Here is a 21849-nt window from a genome sequence, read left to right as displayed (position 1 = left end):
GCCGAAAGCGCGATCAATTACGCAACAGCCACGTGCCAACAGATAACGGTATCTGCATTCTTTGGAATTTTGTGGACATATTGAGCAAGACTATTGCGCGTTGCCATATGGCAACCCCAGGGTGATTTGGGTTAATACATATAGTATGCGTTTTTTAGAGTTTTGCTCACCACTATTAACATCACAGATTAAATTTTAATTTATATACAATTATCTCAACAAACGAAAGCTTATATTTAGTTCAACGATAAATAAAAAAAATTACAATTACAAAATTAAAAATACAATGGAAAATTCACGGTGTACACAGTCTAATAATATATTTGCTGAGACTACGGGGCGTATGACTAACTTTTTATAGACACAAGCTCAAATGAAAACTAACATACCGACAAATGCATATGCAAAGTTAATCATTATTAAGGAAATTAAATGTTCTTAAACCCAAAATATATCGCTACGATCGCCATTTTTCTATATCTCTACCTTCAAAGTGAAATAATCCAAATATATTTGAATAAAAAAATTTATAGTAATAAAGACTTGTATAAAATATACACCCATACATATATATAAACCAAGCAAACAATGTAAGTTCTATGTGAGTATTTATTTCTTACTCTTTAGATGTCAGCAACAGAAGCTTTATACCTTTATACATATGTATATGGGGGATGGGTTCATATGTAGAAGTTCACGCAAGTGAGGAAAGTTTCTGATTGCCATTCACTTGGGAGTGGCCAGGACCGATTCTTTTACATATGACTCAAGCAGCTCACGACTTCCGGTTTTAGACCAAGTATCCCCTGGGTAGCCAACAGACATCCGTTTGAAGGCGAGCTAAAGTGAGAAGGCGAAGCCTGCTTCTGCGGTTGTGCGTAGGGTTTGGGACCCACCACATAAAAAAACCTCCCCAATGAAAAAACAATCACAGCCTCGGAAGAGAAACCCCCCTTTTGATGACGACCCCTGCAAACGTACTAAGGATCATGATTTGAGGGTATGCACATGGAATGTCCGGACCTTTAATTGAGAAGGTGCCTCTGCCCAGCTGGTTGATGTCCTCATACAACTAAAGGCTCACATCACCGCCATCCAAGAAGTGCGATGGACGGGACAAGGACGAACGAAGGTGGGTCCTTGTGACATCTACTACAGCGGCCATATAAAGGAGCGCAAATTTGGTGTTAGATTTGTGGTGGGAGAGAGACTCCGTCGTCGAGTCCTGCCATTCACCCCGGTGGATGAACGTCTTGCCACAATCCGCATCAAAGCGAGGTAATTCAATATATCGCTGATTTGCGCCCACGCCCCAACGGAAGAGAAGGACGATGTGACCAAAGATGCTTTCTATGAGCGCCTAGAACGTACCTATGAGCGCTGCCCCCTCCACGATGTCAAAATCGTGCATGGCGATTTTAACGCCAGGGTGGGTAAAAAAAGGTGTCTTTGGCACAACAGTCGGAAAATTCAGCCTCCATGACGAAACATTGCCAAACGGCCTGAGGCTGATCGACTTCGCTGGGGCCCGAAATATGGTTGTCTGTAGCACCAGATACCAGCACAAGAAAATTTATCAAGCAACATGGCTGTCCCCTGATCGAAACACGCGTAATCATATCGATCACGTTGTGATAGACGGAAGACATGTCTCCAGTGTTTTAAATGTGCGTACGCTCCGAGGACCAAATATTGACTCGGACCATTATCTGGTAGCAGCGAAAATACGCACTCTGTGCAGCAAAGAACGCCCGACAACAAACACAAGGAAGGTTCGACGTCGAAAAGCTGCAATCACAACCGACATCCGAACGATTTTCTACTCGACTTGCACTCCTGCTCTCTGAGAGCACTCATCAGCATCTCGATATAAGGGAGCTGTGGAACGGCATCTCAAACTCATTGCATACTGCTGCAGCCGAAACAATTGGTCTCCGGCAACGCCAAAAAACCAGTTGGTACGATGAGAGTTGTCGTTCCGCAGTGGAGAGAAAACAGACTGCCTACCCCGCAACGTTGCGAAAGACCACAACACGTTCGGGGTGGGACAGATATCGAGAACTGAAGAGGGAAGCGAGACGCATTTGCAGATGTAAAAAGAAAGAGGCCGAAATGCGTGAGTATGAAAAACTTGAAAAGCTGGCCGACATGGGTAATGCTCGAAAATTTTATGAAAAGATCAGGCGATTTACAGAAGGTTTCAAGACCGGAGCATTATCATGTAGAGACCGAGGAGGTAATCTGGTAACGGATGTCCAGAGCATACTGGGATTATGGAGGGAACACTTCTCCGACCTGCTCAATGGCAGTGAAAGTACAACACCAGGAGATGGCGAACCCGATTCCCCAATCGATGACGATGGAATAGATGTTCCATTACCCGACCATGAAGAACTTCGAATAGCAATTACCCGCTTGAAGAACAACAAAGCGGCGGGGGCCGATGGATTACCGGCCGAAAAATTCAAATACGGCGGCGAAGAACTGATAAGGTGCATGCATCAGCTTCTTTGTAGAATATGGTCGGAAGAAAGCATGCCTGACGATTAGAATCTAAGTGTGCTCTGCCCAATCCATAAAAAGGGAGACCCCACAATCTGTGCCAACTACCGTGCGATAAGCCTCCTCAACATCTCGTATAAGGTTCTGTCGAGGGTATTGTGTGAAAGACTAAAGCCCACCGTCAAAGAACTGATTGAACCTTATCAGTGTGGCTTTAGACCTGGAAAATCCACCATGGACCAGATATTCACCATGCGCCAAATCTTGGAGAAGACCCGTGAAAATAGGATCGACACACACCACCTTTTTGTCGATTTTAAAGCTGCTTTCGACAGCACGAAAAGGAGCTGCCTTTATGTCGCGATGTCTGAATTTGGTATCCCTGCGAAACTAATACGGCTATGTAAACTGACGTTGAGCAACACCAAACGCTCCGTCAGGATCGGGAAGGACCTCTCCGAGCCGTTCGATACCAAACGAGCTTTCAGACAGTGTGACTCACTGTCGTGCGACTTCTTTAACTTAATGTTGGAAAAAATAATACGAGCTGCAGAGCTAAATAGAGAAGGTACAATCTTCTACAAGAGTGCACAGCAGCTGGCGTATGTCGATGATGTTGATATCATCGGAAGCAACAACCGCGCCGTTTGTTCTGCTTTTTCCAGACTAGATAAAGAAGCGAAGCGTATGGGTCTGGTGGTGAATGAGGACAATACGAAATATCTCCTGTCATCAAACAAACAGTCAGCGCACTCGCGTCTTGGCTCCCACGTCACTGTTGACAGTCATACCTTTGAAGTAGTAGATAGTTTCGTCTACTTGGGAACCAGCGTTAACAACACCAACAATGTCAGCCTTGAAATCCAACGCAGAATCACTCTTGCCAACATGTGCTTCTTTGGACTGAGTAGGCAATTGAAAAGTAAAGTCCTCTCTCGACGTACCAAAATCAAACTCTATAAGTCGCTCATTATTCCCGTCCTGATGTATGGCGCTGAAGCGTGGACGATGACAACATCAGATGAGACGACTCTTGGGGTTTTCGAGAGAAAGGTTTTGCGCAAGATTTATGGTCCTCTAAACATTGGCAACGGCGAATACCGCAGATGATGGAACGATGAGCTGTACGATTTATATGACGACATTGACATAGTTCAGCGAATAAAAAGACAGCGGCTACACTGACTAGGTCATGTTGTTCGAATGAATGAAAGTGCTCCAGCTCTGAAAGTGTTCGATGCAGTACCTGCTGGAGGAAGCCGCGGAAGAGGACGACCTCCACTCCGGTGGAAAGACCAAGTGCAAAGTTACTTGGCTTCACTTGGTGTTTCCAGTTGGCGCCAAACTGCCAAAAGGAGAGATGCGTGGCGCGCTGTTGTGAACTCGGCTATAACCGCGTAAGCAGTGTCCACGCCAGTCAAAAAGAATAAAGTTCATCATTATTAAGGAAATTAAATGTTCCTATACCCAAAATAAATTGGTTCCATAACCATAAAGAGAGTTGGAAACGATCCAAAAAATATTTTTCTTATCCTTTACACATATGTATATGCTAAACTTTCATGAGTGCTTCCACCGTTACGTTTCCTTAACAACACTCATCGCTACTTAGTTGCATGTGATCACAGATAAATTCAACAAATAAGCCGATGTAGATTTAGGAGCAGCAAATACGAAACTTTCATTTTCTACCGTCAAGTTGATACTTCCAGATAAACACCTCCGTTATGCAGCTCACCCACAGATTTCCACGGTGATAAATGCCGAAGGTAAACGCATAGCAACGTCGAATGGGTAGCATTTAGAAAAGATGCTCCCACGTAGCTGTTGTCTCAAGACAATGTTGGCAATGAATTGGCGACAATTTTCTGTAGATTTTTTTTTGTGTTTCTTTAAATGCTTCTTGAATCATTACTGTTCTGGTGTTAAGCGCCAATTGAAAAGTGTATTAGATGGGTGTTGATTTAGAGGTGAGATATAGTTGTAGAAGAAAAGAAAAATAAATAAAATTGTTTTCAAGTTTGTGTCACGTGTTTTCCTTTAGTCGATATTTTTATACAACACAATAACGCGTTTACAGATTTGGCAAAGAAATTAGAAAAGTGGAAATTAAATACCGGTTTGTAGGTATCTAAAATTATATTTGCCCTTGCACCGTTTTCCATTCAATGCTTCTTTTAAAAAATACATTTTGGAATCCTTAATCAAATTAAATCAATATAAATTAAGAAATTTCTAAAATCGCTTTAGAATCTTTAATTAAAATTTCAGTATCCGCTTTTTAGTGTCACTCTAACAAAGCAGTTAAAAAAAACTTGCTGGCTCATATTTTCAGGCAAAAATTTAAAATGCAGTAGACTTTACTTTCACAAATATAAAAGTAAATCAACGTTTCAAAAATCAGCAGAGAAAGAAGTTTAAAATGTTATTTATATTGTTATAAGTCATACTCTTAACGCATATATGGAAATTTATTTATTTGATACTGGCTTGAGTAAAATGTGTTATGGCTTTATAGCGATGTATAAATAAGGAGGGTATACAAGTTAACAAACACACATAGGTAATAGAGGGTAACGATCCAAAATATGGTAAAATATTGGTCATATTTTATAATTTTATTTTTATAGGTTTAAATATAATCTAGGAGCAAATTATCTCATAAAAATCATCAATACCGTGACAAGAATTTGTATTGCCACCAGCTCATCAGTTTCGAATTTTATAACAAAAATTGTTGGATTTGGATGTATGGTAATCAACTATGGGGTGCGATATATGCAATTACCATTGACATAATGCAGAGGTTTTAATCAAAAATGCTCAGAGCTATCACAGCTCCATGGAAAAAGGAAGCAGAGACTGTAGAATGAATATACATATCAAAACTACGTGAGCATCCAACCCCATTGGTCAACAAAACCTTGGTAAATTCTTATAAGGCAACCCGCTTGAAAAGAATAAATCTACCAGCCTACTAAAGAGCAACCAAATAAGATTCAGGGGTTAAGTGGATTTCAAAATTTCAAAATTTGAAAACATTTCTTTGTCTTATTAAAAGTGCAATATGTTTAAAATATTATGCAAAAATATCAAATCAATCCGAGTAATATTCTAAGAGAAGTACTCTTTGGAATTTCCGCTCATCAGTCCGAATGTAAAACTTTAAACGCATTTATCTCAAATTTAAATTTTTCAAGTCGGTGGACACGATAACTCAAAAAGTTATGCAGCGATTTTGCACACTTCTTTGGAATAACATTATCTAGTTAATGAACGAAGAATTTTTTTTTTATTTTTATTATAATTATTTTTTTCCGATCCAATATATGCCGAAAATTTGACAAAAAATAATAATTTTTTGATTAAAATTCTGACAAAAATTAAAATTTCATTTTTTCTTTTTTTCATTCGTTCATTAAATTGATTTATCCATATGCTATCGAAATATTTTTGGTTTATTGTTTTCAGATGAACATGGAAGATGGGGTGCCAACGACTGAGTTTTCGGAATATTTAAATAAAAATTTCACAAAATACTGTTTAAATGAAGCATGAGTATGTATATATTTAAAAAAATGTGAAAATACCCTAGTTTTTAGCATCTGAATACCACCTAACCCCTTAACCACTTCCTTGAGCGGAGTGTTTAAAATCTAGCAGAATGTCTAAATTTAATATCTGTTTCCGAACCAAAATGTCCAATCATCCCAGTCTGACAGATCATAAAAGGTTTGACTGTTTAGGAATAGCAAATTTTCTTAGATATTTGATCTACAGCGAAGACTAAAGTTTAGATAGTAAAAGGAATGCATAAAAATGCATTTTATCATAAAGTATTTGTATAACCATTTTTTCTTGACCTTAGGCGTCTTTATTATAGCAAAAAACCGCCCTTCGTAAATATCCAAAACGATCCTTTCATTCTAACACTCAACAATGCCCAGGTTTCTAAATAATGCAGAAACACGTACAATGCATTATGCGCCCGTGAATCCCACTTATATAATCCTTAAACAAATAATGGAATTTAACAAACATTTCCGTCAGCTTACTTTGACAGCTGACAAATCAAATGAAGCGCTGGAAAAGCAAAATAGCACAATTCATCATACACCACTCACCACTCGCAATCTACGCGACGGCAGCCAGCCAGCGCAGACATTCGCTGGCGGACAGTGTAACAGCTAACACTTGCCGGCAAACAATAACTAACTTAATATGCAACTTTTTTAAGTTATTTTAGCAAGCAGCGCGTTCAGTCACGAAGAACAGTCGCGCTGTTGCGAGCGCCAACATGTTGCCCAGAGTCATTCTCTTCTTCTTCTCTTTACATTACATTCTTCACAGTTGTTGTTGTGTGTTTGCGCCATTGTCGCCATGCTTGTCATGTCAGACTGCTCATCAGTAAATGTGCAAAGGAATTTATTTGATTTTATTGTTATTTTGTATAAGTAGACAGTTATTTGCCTTGAATGTCGCTCAGCGATTTTTTCTACTCTAATTCTTCTTTTTTTATTTTACTTCATTTCAGTCATTTAAGTACGTTTGTACTTTTCTTTACTCTTTGCTTTTGTAAGAATGACACATTTACCAACCTTACCTCCAGTGAAGTGAAATGGTTGCCTTTGCAATGTTTAACAAAATTTCGTTATTTCACTTTGTCAAGGACTTCGTCAAACGCGGCATTTGCTTTTTTTAAAAGGAGAATATTCGCATGAAAATAAATGCTTTTACAATCACAGTCGGGCTTTTGCTAAATGACGTGTGTGACGAAAAGAACAAGCAAGTTTCGTATAGCGAAACCTTCATGGGATGTTTATATACATAAGGACCGAGGAATGTTTCATCCTTTCAACAGATCCACGAGATTTTCTAAACATTAAAGATCTCAGGAGCTAGTCTTTATTGAAATCAATAAAAAAGTTCTCAGAAAAAAGAGAGAGGAGAGAAAAGTTCTCTGATTACCAGTGTAGGATCAGGAAGAGTTTACTATAGTCTGTACAACCAGACTACATTAGCCTAAAAACCCAGTTCAACAACAATATTTCCAATATATCAATAGCGCTACAAATTATATCTAAATGAAAATATCTACGTCACACGCAAAACCTCGCTTATATACGAACACAAGTTTAGATATTCTATTTATCCGTTTTATCGCCTCAAACACGCACACAAACCTAACACGTTTCTTCTTAATTAGGGTCTTTTTGTCTGTGCGCTTTAGTGTATGCTTTATTAATTCCATTATTACTTGATATTTGGCATTTGCATGAATTACCCATTTTGGTCAGTCTACCGACGAAGCCACTTTGCACAATATCTTCATACTGTCACCCTGCTCCTGTCCGGTTTGCCACAGCAGCCTGTCAGACTGTCTGTTCGGTTGACGATCCGAATTCTCGACTGCCCGCTGTTATTGCACAGCAGCACCAATATGTAGTTAGCTTTGGTAATTGAATTACTTAAAGTAACCGAGTTGAGCAACCGCAAGAGCGCCACTACAATATTTGCATTGACATTGGTCGCATGAAAGCTATTTAGTTTATGCAAAAATACATATATGTGAATATTTATGGATATGTATACCGCATATATTTGTGTTGAAAGCTATTGCATACCGTTAGATTTTAGTTGTTCTAGCCTCTGTTTTAATTTTATTATGTTACTTTTTTGTGCTCTTAAACCCAACTCATTTTTCGTGTATTCGACGCTAATTCAATTCATTTCAAGTTCGTTAAAAGCCTGCTGACCGGTATGGATATAGAAGTTGATTACAAATATTAAAGACATGTTGGCGAAGTTGTGTCTTCGCTCTACATGAATGTAGAGAAAATTGTAAATCTGGTTGCAGATTCGAGGCGGGAAATATTTTTTGACAAAAGTGGTCGAAGAGATTTAACGCAAAGTGAACATCAGGAATTATTATATTAATTAAAATGCTGCTACAATCTAACTAATAATATTACAGTTTTTCTCAAAATCTAGGAAGTTGGGAAGTATTTATTCACAAACCAAGCAAAAAACAAGACTGTAACAATGCCCCAGTCTCCATATTCGTCAGACATGGCACAGTGTGATTTTTTTCTGATTTCCAAAAATAAAGAGAACTCTATAGGGTCTTTGTTTTAAAAACATAGGTGAAATCGCTGAAAGAGAGAAAAGATTGTTAGAAGCGTTGGCATAATTGCATAATGTCGAATGAAAACTCTTTTAAAGGCTACAACATTAGGCTAGACGAATGAATAAATCTTTTTTCATAAAACAAGAATTACCATTATTTTTTGAACACACCTCGTCCAATGAACGCATAATTTAAGGCCACAGATGTCGACTTGTTCTTTTACAGTATATGAGTTAAATAGTTCAAACACGGTCTTACTAAACAGTGTAGATTAGGTCACTCTTAAGAAATGTGGCAGAAAAATAGAGACAATGAGCTCAAATAGATGCCTCAGCTCATGGTAGAGCAGTCACAATAATTTCATAGTGTTATTTCAGGCACCAGAAGACAGTTCATAAGTTATAGCCTTTGAAGTGAGAGCACAGTTCTGAAATCCAAAGCTAAGTCAAACACCACAATAACTCAATCGGTTAATAAATATCAAAGCTATTTAATGTTTACATAGCGACAAATAAAGTGACACCTCGACTGTATTTAAGTATTCTTATTAAAAAAAATTAAAGAAAAAAATATATCTGAAGTGTTTTTTTTAAATATCTATCTCATAGGAGATATGGATTTGACAGTAAATGCTGTCCTCCCTTCAACCCTGAAATAGTTTTATAAAGTTATTCCGTGCAGTTCAACGTTTTTTTAAAAGGTGGATAAGTCTCTTTAATCAGTTTTGTTAGGATAACAAAACATAGGTGGTTTCAATACATCTTTGAGACTTAAAGCTAAAGAGGCTGAAAGTATAACGCGCTCAATTTCTTCACAGACATAATTCTTTCCATGTCGCATATTGTTCTTGCGAAACAATCGAAACACTTGCCGCAAAAAGTATAATATATTCATACTCGATGCAGTAAGCATACATGTATGCTATATGACTATTTTGGATACACATAAATACCTATAAACAAACATAAGAAGAAGTCACCAACAATAATAATTTGTTTTATGTTATTTTAAATATTAATATTTATATTACCTGCTTTTCCGCTTAGGCACTGTAATATATAGCAATATACGATCTTGATATCCTTCTCTGAAAATACGCTTTAATCCACAATTGCCTGAATATTAAACACACAATGAAACCAGCCCATTGAAATCAGCACTCATTTCCTCTGTCAAATTTGAAATATTTGATTTAAATTTGCTATTATAGTAGTCCGCTTAACCAAAGCGACGCATTTACCACGAATCAATCAGCATGTTCACATACAACATTGATTGCAGCTGCGACTATAGCGCAAAATGTTGCGTATACGCGCCGCAGTACACATAGACCGTTGCCACAACACAAACACGCCAGCTGGTTTCGCGGCGTTCCAACGTCGATAACCGCTTTAATACAATACTAATACACATACACGCACATCAAAAAAAGGAAGTATAGTGATTTGTAAGCAATCTGGGTTGCTGTGCCGCACAATCTGCTCACTGTATATATTTTATTTTATTTTGCTCAAACGCTATGAAATTTGAAATTCACTATGGAACAGCCGCGTAAGCACTTTGGTACTATGAAATTTGAATTTTGTTGAGCCCACTTACACTACACATGGTGTGTGTACATAGGAGTGTGTACGACGGCTTCAAAACAAACAACAAAATACACAATTCACAAATTCCCAGTTTGTCTGGTTGTCTGCTGACAGAAAAATGCTCTGTATGTGCGCGTTAACACCTCCGTTGTAGGCAACCAAACGCTTTCAAATTGATTCGAGAACTGAATTGAAATCGCACAAATGTTATCCGTTTCATTCATATGGCAGAGCAGAGATAAGTTCCACAAGCATGTTGGAACAGAGCTTGGCACCTCCTGTGCTTTTTCACTCACTTTCTCACTCAAACATGCAGCGCGTCTATACAATAAAGCTTTCACTACTTTCACTGAAATGAAGCGAAGCTCAAAAGTGAGAGTTCCAAATACACTATTGTTGTTTTTGTGGTAGGTAGTATAAATTATATTCTCTCTCGTATTTTGCCCAACAACACATTTGTATGCATGTGTGTGTGTGTATTTGTGTTTAGCGATGTGATTTTGTTATTGTTTGACAAATAAATACAAAAAAGGGCATAGTGCTTTACGCCATTGAAATCAGCTGATTTTTGTTTTCATCCTTGATTTGCTTAGGTGCAGCTCACGAGGAAAAGAGGAAGTGGCAGAAATACTGAACAACTTATTGTAGAAGAAACATAACAACAACAGCAACTGCAATTAGCATATACATATAAACACAGAATTCAGTTAGTGCTGACTGTGTCTTTTTGTAGTTATTGTTTCTGTTTGTATCATAGATTGTGCTGCTATTGTTGTGCCTCGCCATTTGTTGGGATTGTAATTGTATTCACATTGCTTATATATATGTATATTTACTCGTATTTTTCTGTGAATATGTATTTGCTGTCCCTTATCAGCAGTAGAAATTTCGGAAATAGTGATTTTTTGTTAATATTTTCAAGTCAGCAAACATTTGTCGGTTATTTGACATTTGACGTTATTGTTGGGAAATGTGCGATTCAATGTTTCTAATATATAAGGAAAACAGAACTTTTTTATATCATTTATTTGTCAAACTGAAAGACTGCAGTTTTTTTTAAGAAGTTGATTTTATTGAAGTTGGATAACTCTCTCGAATTGAAAATTGTCATTAAAACTTTTTCTAAAATTAATCAAATTCTGTTAAAAGTCTTATGCAACCTTATTTGTTTGTCACGTAGTCTTAGTATATGTTCAGTTTGTCACTATTTGTGAAAATAAACACTGATGAACTGGGTATCCGAATTGTTCCATTAGTTTAGAACTTGTGTACAGTTGATTGGTAAACGAAGTATATTAATGGCATTATGTACAGATATACACATAACTGTTCAGAATTGTTATTTCATGTCACAAACAGTTGTAATTGTATCACCTTTACTTCATAAACGGCATGTTGGTGAATATTTCCAGACACCTGGACGCATACGTAACACTGAATATACTATTAGTTTATGTAAACCACCTGTAAATAAATTAATATATAAATTCATATTTTATTTTTAAAAATTTAATTCACTGTCTGCATATACCCAGCGAAATATTTATAAAGCCACCCTCTAATTTCATGATTTTGTTGGAAAACTTGGTGTAAGCGTCCACAAATCCTGTATTTTAAATAAACCTTATGACATTGAATTATTTTATATTCATTTAATTCTCTAATAGGAATAGGCGGGGAATATTTAACGAGAACGGTTATCTCTGAACTTAATTCTAAAATCAAAAGGCATTTATCTGCTTCCATTATATGTTTAGTTGTGGCATATACGACTTCATGTGAGTTATTAATTATTATTGCATAAGTAATTAAATTAATTTCATATCTATATTTACTTTTTGCTAAATCGTTTGCGGAAAAGCTTTGACAGAAAAAGAGAAAGGAAAAATTATAGCATATTACGAAGGAGGTTTGTCAAACCGGAAAATTTCAAGACGTTTAAATAGGTGGAAGGTTGCTCCAATTTTTTACAATTAGCGACCAATTATGCAGAAAATAAGAACACTGGTGAGCCTCCCTAAGGAAACGAAAGGCAAACACTTTGCATTAAACGTATTATAATGGAAGAAAATGTCTGTGTGACACAAATAAAAAAACAAGTTAAAAACAAAAAAAAAGACAAATATCGCGCTTAGGATGATGAGCGGAAAACTTTTGTTTTACTGACGAAACAAATTTCAACTTAGATTGGGATCTCCAAAGGGTCTCCAAAAATATTGGAGGCACAAAGCGTCACCATAGCGGAAATGTAAGTGACGAAATTTTGGTGGCGGATCACTCATAGTTTGGGCTGGGACAACCAACAGAGGGAAGACTCCCGTATGCTTTGTAACAACAAAAAGGGGCTCTGAATACTACATTAAATTGCTTCATGAAGTGTTAATTGATTTCGAACATAAATGTATTGGCCAAGATTTCGTTTTCCAGCAAGACAACGCTGTAATTCATCGTTCAAAGAAAACAATTGATTTATTGCTGACTCGGAATATAAATTTTCTCGATTGGGCTGCTTTTAGTGCCGACCTAAATCCTATAGAAAACCTTTGGTCTATGTTATCAGCGTAGGTTTTCGAACAGGGACGGCAATTTGATAACGTAAAATGCCTAAGGAATGACGTTGTCGAAAAATGGTCAACAATTGATTAAACCGTTATCCATCCTTTAGTAATTTTTATCCCCAGATGATCTTATTAAACATTTTATTTCTCTTTTAAATATTCATATATGATGCATAACCAAAGTGGCTTTATAATTATTTGGTTCTGTTAATTTAAATTATTTTAAAAACATTGTATAATTTAATGTTTTTTCAAGAATCTTTCTATAAAATTCGTTGAATTAAATATTTATAAGAAAAAATAATAAATAACAGCAAAATTATAAATTTTTTATTCATTATTGAGCAAAACGAGGGTGGCTTTATAAATATTTCGCTGGGCGTATGTGAAAGTTTATTCTTTAAAATAAAAGTTTGATATTCTAATAACATCTTTAAGCAAATCTGTATGAATTCTGAAACATTTATCTTCTTGTTGTTATCCAAATGTGTAAGCCTGTATCAGTTTATGTTATTTTTTCAACTATATTACGGGAGCTTTTTACCAGACTCATTTAGATTCGTGTGGATATTCTATGAGTTCATGAAGAAATATTTTTCTTAGTTTTGATGCAAAGTTCCAGGCTCTTAACATTTGTAAATAAAAAGCTTTTGGTACCAAATTGGAAAGCTGCAATTAAATCTCTGTGATTATATACTAGATACAGTTGAACTTCCCTAACTCGAATCACCATAATCAACAAAAAAAAGATCGAGTTAGAGAGACATCAAGTTATGGAAGGTTATTTGTATAAAATTTTACTTCTATTGCAAATTCAAGAGATCGATTTATGGAGAACTTCGAGTAAATCCTACCCCAAATTTTTAAAATCCAAGCAAAGCAACGTGCAATAAAATTGATATATATTTTTTTTTTTTTTTTTTTAATAATTTTATAATTCCTGAACCGATTTCATTAACATTTACATTATATCCAACACTATACCCTCAGTTAAATACCAATATACATATTAACCAATATAGGAGTTATAAAGTCCACCTTAAGTTCGAAAATCCGTATATTAGGAGGATACAGGAAATATTGACCCGCTTTTGGCACAGACGCACACTATCATAACAAACACACCCCTTTTGAATTTCTCTGGAATATGTTCGATTTTTGTTGACTTGCACAGTTATAGCCTGGTAGGCGATTTTACGATAGGCGATTTCACGCAATAAATGAAGTATTTGTGAAAAGTTTTGTTTCGATATCTTCATTGGCCTTTGATGTATATATTGTAAAATGAACGAATTGAATGTGGGACTTTCTGTCATAGTGCCGCGCATATTATAACGAATGCCGTTTAAGGTGCGCGATGGGTGTGGTGCTGGGGGGGTGAAAGTCATTTCTCTTACATTTTATTAAGGTCTTGAGTGATCAAAGTGGAAATCTGCTTGTGTGTTCGTGTTAATGTGCCATTTGGACTAATGCTACAAACAACACCACCGCTATACAAGTACTTACCGTTGTAGAATTTTGTGAGGACAGGCTGTATTAATAATTTCTTATCTCTGGTGAGGGTCAGTAATTGAAGGACAAGTCATCTAGTGAGAAATAATTCATTCTGATCTTTATTTGTGTTTTTCATGTCATTCGTTATATAAAAATTTTGAAACTATCTTAACTAAGTTAAATATATGGGGTGGACTATATGTGTTCTTATGATAATGAGAATTACATGTTTTCTTATCTTAAAAAATATTTAGCTGCTCGCCAACATGTTCATTTTTGAACAGTGTGAGATTAGTTTTATTGGGGCTAAGACACTTGTAATGATTGTACGGTGAACTGAGATCCATCATCTCTTCTATTTTTTATAGAGACGGGACGAGGAACCGCCTGCCGAGCTCAGTAAACGATTGAAATTGCCTGGCGTGAGCAAGCTCTCAGGTGAGAGTTCGGACATTTTACGTGATTGCGGACTGGCGTTTGAAATCTTCGTGGGGAAATCTGGACATAATGTGACATTTGGACTGATTGTATTTGTAGAGGTAGAGTCTAATGAGTATGAGTTTGGCAAGCTCGACGAGCAAATGTCCGCATTGGTGGGTGCTGTAATCTCCACTTTCACCTCGACCGATTCGCCGGCCAGCGACGAAGATTGACTTGGGGTTGCTTGGTGCTGTTGCCTGATTTATTCGCTTGTGCTTTGAGTGTGATCGAGTTGCGGATAAGAGACTCATCGAGACTGAAAACAGCATAGAAAATGTTAGAAAATAGAGTTAGTATAGTTGAGAATATGAACAAGGGATGACAGATTTTAACAATTTTACTCGGAACACTCACCCGTGTAATTCACTGAGTAAGCATGTTAAAGTATAAATATTTCAAATAAATATGAGTTTTAATAAAACTGACTTAGCCTTTAGACTTACCCAATTGGTGGCGGTGCAGGCAATGGCTTATCAAAACCTTTCTTTCCCAACAGCCAAAAAGTGTTCATCATACCCTTTCCTTTTATTTCAATTAGTCCGCGCTGTTCTATTGTATGGTTTCCACCTACCGAAATTCATAAGCACGAAATACAACTAAACATATACACATAAGTGAATTTACTTCCGCTTACCTTGCGTTGATAGTCGTATCGAAAATTGTGTAGAGATGGTTAAGCAGATCCACAACCTGTACGGGACTACAGTGCGCAGCAATCGTTGTAAAACCAACGATGTCGCTAAAATATATTGTTACGTCGGAGAATTCCTCCGGTTCGACGACCAAACCCATTTTCAATTTTTCCGCCACCGAACTACGGTTAAAAAAGAAAAAATATTTAATTTTTTTTTACCAATTCAGGGTGGCGAGATTGGGGGGTAATTGTCGGGTAGTTAAAAGAAATAAGAATTATTTCCATACCACTGTTGTGAGTTAAACGCCTATATTCCTTACCTGGGTAGCATGCGATTTAATAACTGTTCAGTTTTCTTCCTCTCAATATCCCATTGATCTGTGCGCTCCCGTATCAGCTCCTCCAAGTTATTCGAATACTTTTCGAGCATTTGAAACATTGTGTCGACGAAATTCACCTTACGTCCGTGATTGAGCATTTTAAAGCGTTCGTAAACGCTGATAAATTTTAACAGCAAACGAAGAATATTATTCATGGCACATCATTAAGGTTGTCATCAACAGCCGGCGGGCAAAGTAATGCGTCAGCGCGGTAAAAAGGTGAAGAAAAAAATTCAAAGTAAATAAATAGAAAAGTGAAACATAGCATACATAAAACCAATATAGGCAGAATGCCACAAAGTATATTTATAGGCCTCCCTTATTGTTCGTCCTAGAATGTGAGGCTCCTTCCGCTGATAATTGCTGGTATCGTCTATTTAAGGTGGCTTCACAGTCCTTCCACAGTGGCAGCTTACTTTCATTGATTTCAATTCTGGTCTGAATTAACTCTGCATTGTTGTGTTCAAATTCAACGTGCTTGTCTTGCAATTCTTTACGAATTACTTCAAGCTCATTTTTCAACACTTTCTCCCTTTCACCACACTCCTTCAGCTCCTTTCCACTGAAAACCAGCAATTCACCATAGCGCTTTTTATAAGCAAACAATTCAGTGCGCAGTAAGCTTTTACTCTCCATCAAATGGGGTTGATCTTCTTTGTATTTGGTAATTTCCTTGTTGCCGGCAGAAATTTTTCATTTACCGCCAGCACGGTGCCCTGTTGATTGCTCAATTGTGCATTTAGGAGCGCGTTTTGTTGCCCCAACTTATTATTTTGTTCCATTAGTTTTTGTAAGCTGCTACGATGCCGCTTTATAAACGACTGTAGAGCTACTTGAATATTTTGTGAATTAACAAATACTTTTTCCGGGCTATTTCTTTCAGTGGGCTTCATGTTGTGTTGTTGCAATGCAACTTGTTTTGACTTTGATTCGTTGCGATTTGCTCTACTCGAACTGATTCTTGGCATATTGTTTTATGTCCAGATATGCGGTTGTAGATTTTGAATTATTATTTTCAATTAGAGCAACTGCAGAAATCATTCAGCGTTATGCAGAATGAACTTACGCAAAAAGAACAAACAATTATTGGCTTGCGTAAAGAACATGCTGATTATAAAACCGAAACTGAGAAAACCATCGATAAAATGCGTGAAATCCAGCATTTATTCTACCCGAATGCCACAAATCCCTTGCCGCATATACAACGACACGATGAGGGCCGCGCTACGCAACCTGTCAGCATTACTGTACAGCCGTATTAATGCGCGGTTGGACACCATCAAGAACTATTCATACGTTACCGATGCGCGCTGAAAGTGCTAGAGGTTCAACAGAAATTCCACCGACATCTGAGAGCAGCGTGGAGCATACAACACATACACAAAGACGTTTACGACGTCATTGAAAAATATGCTGTTCAAGCTATTGGTACACTTTAATCAGCAAATGAAATCTTTCTGCTCGGCGCCATGAAAAATCTCAATGTTTTTTGAGAAACGAAAATGTTGGAGGTGCGCGAATTAAATAAATACTCCAATTACCTCTGTCGGTCTTCTATTCCGGTACTTTACACGGCACTTTTGAATTACCGGACACTTAGCTGCACTAGAAGCGGTAATTTGTAGCGGAACTTTACCGTCACGATAATTTTGCCCGTAACTGTCTTAAACGCTTTGATACAATTTTTTTGTAACGCACTGTACTTACCGTTTACCAGTCTTCTTGCACATATATACATATGTATATGCAATTATACCTTGTTGGTTGGTAACGCGGTCTCCGCTTGCTTAGGCGCACAACGTAGATATGTACATATGTGGTTTTTCTCTTTTTCACCTCGCACCTTCTAGTTGTTTTGTTGGTGCACGAGTGTTATATTTATTGTATATTATTTTTTCACCTTCACTTTCACTAAGCCGAAAGCCGAAATACGAGAACCGAACGGAATTTTACACAGGTAATTGGTAACGAGAACTGAATTTTACACAGGTAATTGGTAACGAGAACGAAAAATAATTAATACCCTATTAATTTTTTGCACTTTTTAAGTGTATTTAAGTTTTAATTTTTTAATTAACGCACAAGTCCCTGCTCGGCGCCATGAAAAATCTCAATGTTTTTTGAGAAACGAAAATTTTGGGGGTGCGCGAATTAAATAAAAACTCCAATTACCTGTGTCGCGAAAAGTAAAATTTAATTATTCCGAGAAATCAAAATAGCGTGCGTTCGGTTCAACGTGTATAATACGAGAGAGTTCTTTATTCTCTTTTATATGATCACTTAGTCTAAATCTTAAAGTAACGGTATTATAAATATGTATTCTAAATATATTATTAGGGTAAGTATATAGTAAGGTAATATAAATGTATTATTAGGGTAAGTATGATTTTTATAATTCAATATTTTAATTCAATTTCTAATATTCCAATACAATTCATTTTCTTACTTTAAGTTTTAGGTTTTTACAATTATACATATATGTCGCTTGACGCAACATATTGTTACGTCGGAAAATTCCTCCGGTTCGACGACCAAGCCCATTTTCAATTTTTCCGCCACCGAACTACGAACTACGTTAAAAAAGAAAAAAATATTTAATTTTTTTTTACCAATTCAGGGTGGCGAGATTGGGGGGTAATTGTCGGGTAGTTAAAAGAAATAAGAATTATTTCCATACCATTGTTGTGAGTTAAACGTCTATATTCCTTACATGGGTAGCATGCGATTTAATAACTGTTCAGTTTTCTTCCTCTCAATTACCAATTGATCTGTGCGCTCACATATCAGCTCCTCCAAGTTATTCGAATACTTTTCGAGCATTTGAAACATTGTGTCGACGAAATTCACCTTACGTCCGTGATTGAGCATTTTAAAGCGTTCGTAATCGCTGATAAATTTTAACAGCAAACGAAGAATATTATTAGAATATTGGTACATCATTAAGGTTGTCATCAACAGCCGGCGGGCAAAGTAATGCGTCTGCGCGATAAAAAGGTGAAGAAAAAAGGCAAAGTAAATAAATAGAAAAGTGAAATATAGCATACATAAAACCAATATAGGCCAAATGCCACAAAGTATATTTATAGGCCTCCCTTACTGTTCACTAAGCCAGATGGGCAGTTATGTATGTATACATAGATCGTTGTGTTGTACTCACGAATTAAAGACGGGCCGCATGTCCGGCTGTTCAGCCCAGCAATGACGCATAATGTTGATGGCCTCTGGTGGTGCTGCCCTTCGCTATTATTTCGTCCGGCGATAGCGACAGTATATAGTAGGGCTCGCCGCGTACCACCACCTCCTGCATGATGTTGCATGACGATTTCACAAACTCGAACCTCTGCTGCACCGGAAGCGTCTTGAAAGTGGGGCAGGCAGTTAAATAGTGGTCTTTTGATCTGCACTGCTGACAAAGAGGCTGCCTCGTATTCGCTGCAACTAGCGCCGATTTGGTCCTGTCCATATGTTGTTGTTTCCCATGGCTCGCACTGGCTGTTGGTATGGTCCTAGAATGTGAGGCTCCTTCCGCTGATAATTGCTGGTATCGCCTATTTAAGGTGGCTTCGCAGTCCTTCCACAGTGGCAGCTTGCTTTCATTGATTTCAATTCTGGTCTGAATTAACTCTGCATTGTTGTGTTCAAATTCAACGTGCTTGTCTTGCAATTCTTTACGAATTACTTCAAGCTCATTTTTCAACACTTTCTCCCTTTCACCACACTCCTTCAGCTCCTTTCCACTGAAAACCAGCAATTCACCATAGCGCTTTTTATAAGCAAACAATTCAGTGCGCAGTAAGCTTTTACTCTCCATCAAACGGGGTTGCTCTTCTTTGTATTTGGTAATTTCCTTGTTGCCGGCAGAAATTTTTCATTTACCGCCAGCACGGTGCCCTGTTGATTGCTCAATTGTGCATTTAAGAGCGCGTTTTGTTGCCCCAACTTATTATTTTGTTCCATTAGTTTTTGTAAGCTGCTACGATGCCGCTTTATAAACGACTGTAGAGCTACTTGAATATTTTGTGAATTAACAAATACTTTTTCCGGGCTATTTCTTTCAGTGGGCTTCATGTTGTGTTGTTGCAATGCAACTTGTTTTGACTTTGATTCGTTGCGATTTGCTCTACTTGAACTGATTCTTGGCATATTGTTTTATGTCCAGATATGCGGTTGTAGATTTTGAATTATTATTTTCAATTAGAGCAACTGCAGAAATCATTCAGCGTTATGCAGAATGAACTTACGCAAAAAGAACAAACAATTATTGGCTTGCGTAAAGAACATGCTGATTATAAAACCGAAACTGAGAAAACCTTCGATAAAATGCGTGAAATCCAGCATATATTCTACCCGAATGCCACAAATCCCTTGCCGCATATAGTTACAACGACACGATGAGGGTCGCGCTACGCAACCTGTCAGCATTACTGTACAGCCGTACTAATGCGCGGTTGGAGACCATCAAGAACTATTCATACGTTACCGATGCGCGCTGAAAGTGCTAGAGGTTCAACGGAAATTCCACCGACATCTGAGAGCAGCGTGGAGCATACTACACATACACAAAGACGTTTACGACGTCATTGAAAAATATGCTGTTCAAGCTATTGGTACACTTTAATCAGCAAATGAAATCTTTCTGCTCGGGCGCCATGAAAAATCTCAATGTTTTTTGAGAAACGAAAATGTTGGAGGTGCGCGAATTAAATAAATACTCCAATTACCTGTGTCGGTCTTCTATTCCGGTACTTTACACGGCACTTTTGAATTACCGGACACTTAGCTGCACTAGAAGCGGTAATTTGTAGCGGAACTTTACCGTCACGATAATTTTGCCCGTAACTGTCTTAAACGCTGTGATACAATTTTTTTGTAACGCACTGTACCTACCGTTTACCAGTCTTCTTGCACTTATATACATATGTATATGCAATTATACCTTGTTGGTTGGTAACGCGGTCTCCGCTTGCTTAGGCGCACAACGTAGATATGTACATATGTGGTTTTTCTCTTTTTCACCTCGCATATATTTATTGTATATTATTTTTTCACCTTCACTTTCACTAAGCCGAAAGCCGAAATACGAGAACCGAACGGAATTTTACACAGGTAATTGGTAACGAGAACGAAAAATAATTAATACCCTATTAATTTTTTGCACTTTTTAAGTGTATTTAAGTTTTAATTTTTTAATTAACGCACAAGTCCCTGCTCGGCGCCATGAAAAATCTCAATGTTTTTTGAGAAACGAAAATTTTGGGGGTGCGCGAATTAAATAAAAACTCCAATTACCTGTGTCGCGAAAAGTAAAATTTAATTATTCCGAGAAATCAAAATAGCGTGCGTTCGGTTCAACGTGTATAATACGAGAGAGTTCTTTATTCTCTTTTATGTGATCACTTAGTCTAAATCTTAATGTAACGGTATTATAAATATGTATTCTAAATATATTATTAGGGTAAGTATATAGTAAGGTAATATAAATGTATTATTAGGGTAAGTATGATTTTTATAATTCAATATTTTAATTCAATTTCTAATATTCCAATACAATCCATTTTCTTACTTTAAGTTTTAGGTTTTTACAATTATACATATATGTCGCTTGACGCAACATATTGTTACGTCGGAAAATTCCTCCGGTTCGACGACCAAGCCCATTTTCAATTTTTCCGCCACCGAACTACGGTTAAAAAAGAAAAAAAATATTTAATTTTTTTTACGCACGCAATTCAGGGTGGCGAGATTGGGTGGCGTATCAGCTCCTCCAAGTTATTCGAATACTTTTCGAGCATTTGAAACATTGTGTCGACGAAATTCACCTTACGTCCGTGATTGAGCATTTTAAGCGTTCGTAAGCGCTGATAAATTTTAACAGCAAACGAAGAATATTATTAGAATATTGGTACATCATTAAGGTTGTCATCAACAGCCGGCGGGCAAAGTAATGCCTCAGCGCGGTAAAAAGGTGAAGAAAAAAGGCAAAGTAAATAAATAGAAAAGTGAAACATAGCATACATAAAACCAATATAGGCAGAATGCCACAAAGTATATTTATAGGCCTCCCTTACTGTTCACTAAGCCAGAT

General features: G+C 37.1%; 2 protein-coding genes and 1 long non-coding RNA gene across 4 annotated transcripts in view; 1 reads left to right on the top strand and 2 right to left on the bottom strand.

The window, feature by feature from the left end:
- LOC114805021 (putative uncharacterized protein DDB_G0271606) overlaps positions 1-10872 on the bottom strand; it is a 91527-nt gene extending 80655 nt beyond the window's left edge. Inside the window, exon 1 of the mRNA XM_054225845.1 lies at positions 9660-10872. The gene's annotated coding sequence lies outside the window, so the exon portion shown is untranslated. The remainder of the gene's footprint in view (positions 1-9659) is intronic.
- LOC128919952 (uncharacterized) lies at positions 4888-5896 on the top strand. The gene is made up of 2 exons (XR_008470061.1): positions 4888-5065; positions 5133-5896. It is a non-coding gene; the product is annotated as an uncharacterized LOC128919952 (long non-coding RNA).
- A 3810-nt stretch (positions 10873-14682) lies between the features above and the next one.
- On the bottom strand, positions 14683-17008 carry LOC128922898 (retinal guanylyl cyclase 1-like). Of its 2 annotated transcripts, none has more exons than XM_054235296.1 (4): positions 15705-17008; positions 15385-15564; positions 15105-15317; positions 14683-15006 (listed from the first exon to the last, which is right to left on the bottom strand). In XM_054235296.1, exons 1-3 carry the CDS (start codon positions 15917-15919, stop codon positions 15281-15283), a joined length of 432 nt encoding a protein of 143 aa, XP_054091271.1. In that variant the 5' UTR covers positions 15920-17008; the 3' UTR covers positions 14683-15006; positions 15105-15280. The 2 variants fall into 2 exon arrangements, with proteins under 2 accessions (XP_054091271.1, XP_054091272.1); XM_054235297.1 differs by having other exon boundaries at positions 15194-15317.
- Positions 17009-21849: the final 4841 nt, after the last annotated feature.

This window comes from Zeugodacus cucurbitae, chromosome 2, assembly GCF_028554725.1.
Source record: "Zeugodacus cucurbitae isolate PBARC_wt_2022May chromosome 2, idZeuCucr1.2, whole genome shotgun sequence".
Classification (NCBI taxonomy): domain Eukaryota; kingdom Metazoa; phylum Arthropoda; class Insecta; order Diptera; family Tephritidae; genus Zeugodacus; species Zeugodacus cucurbitae.
The sequence above is the reverse complement of the archived record's forward strand: the minus strand, read 5'-3'. Positions and strand labels throughout refer to the sequence as shown.

Excerpts from the sequence above, each read along its gene's own strand:
- LOC128922898 (XM_054235296.1), bottom strand. The coding sequence starts at position 15,919 with ATGAATAATATTCTTCGTTTGCTGTTAAAATTTATCAGCGTTTACGAA. Across the intron at positions 15,565-15,704 it reads TTAAATCGCATGCTACCCAG|TTCGGTGGCGGAAAAATTGA; the intron begins GTAAGGAATATA and ends TTTTAACCGTAG. Across the intron at positions 15,318-15,384 it reads GATACGACTATCAACGCAAG|GTGGAAACCATACAATAGAA; the intron begins GTAAGCGGAAGT and ends GAATTTCGGTAG.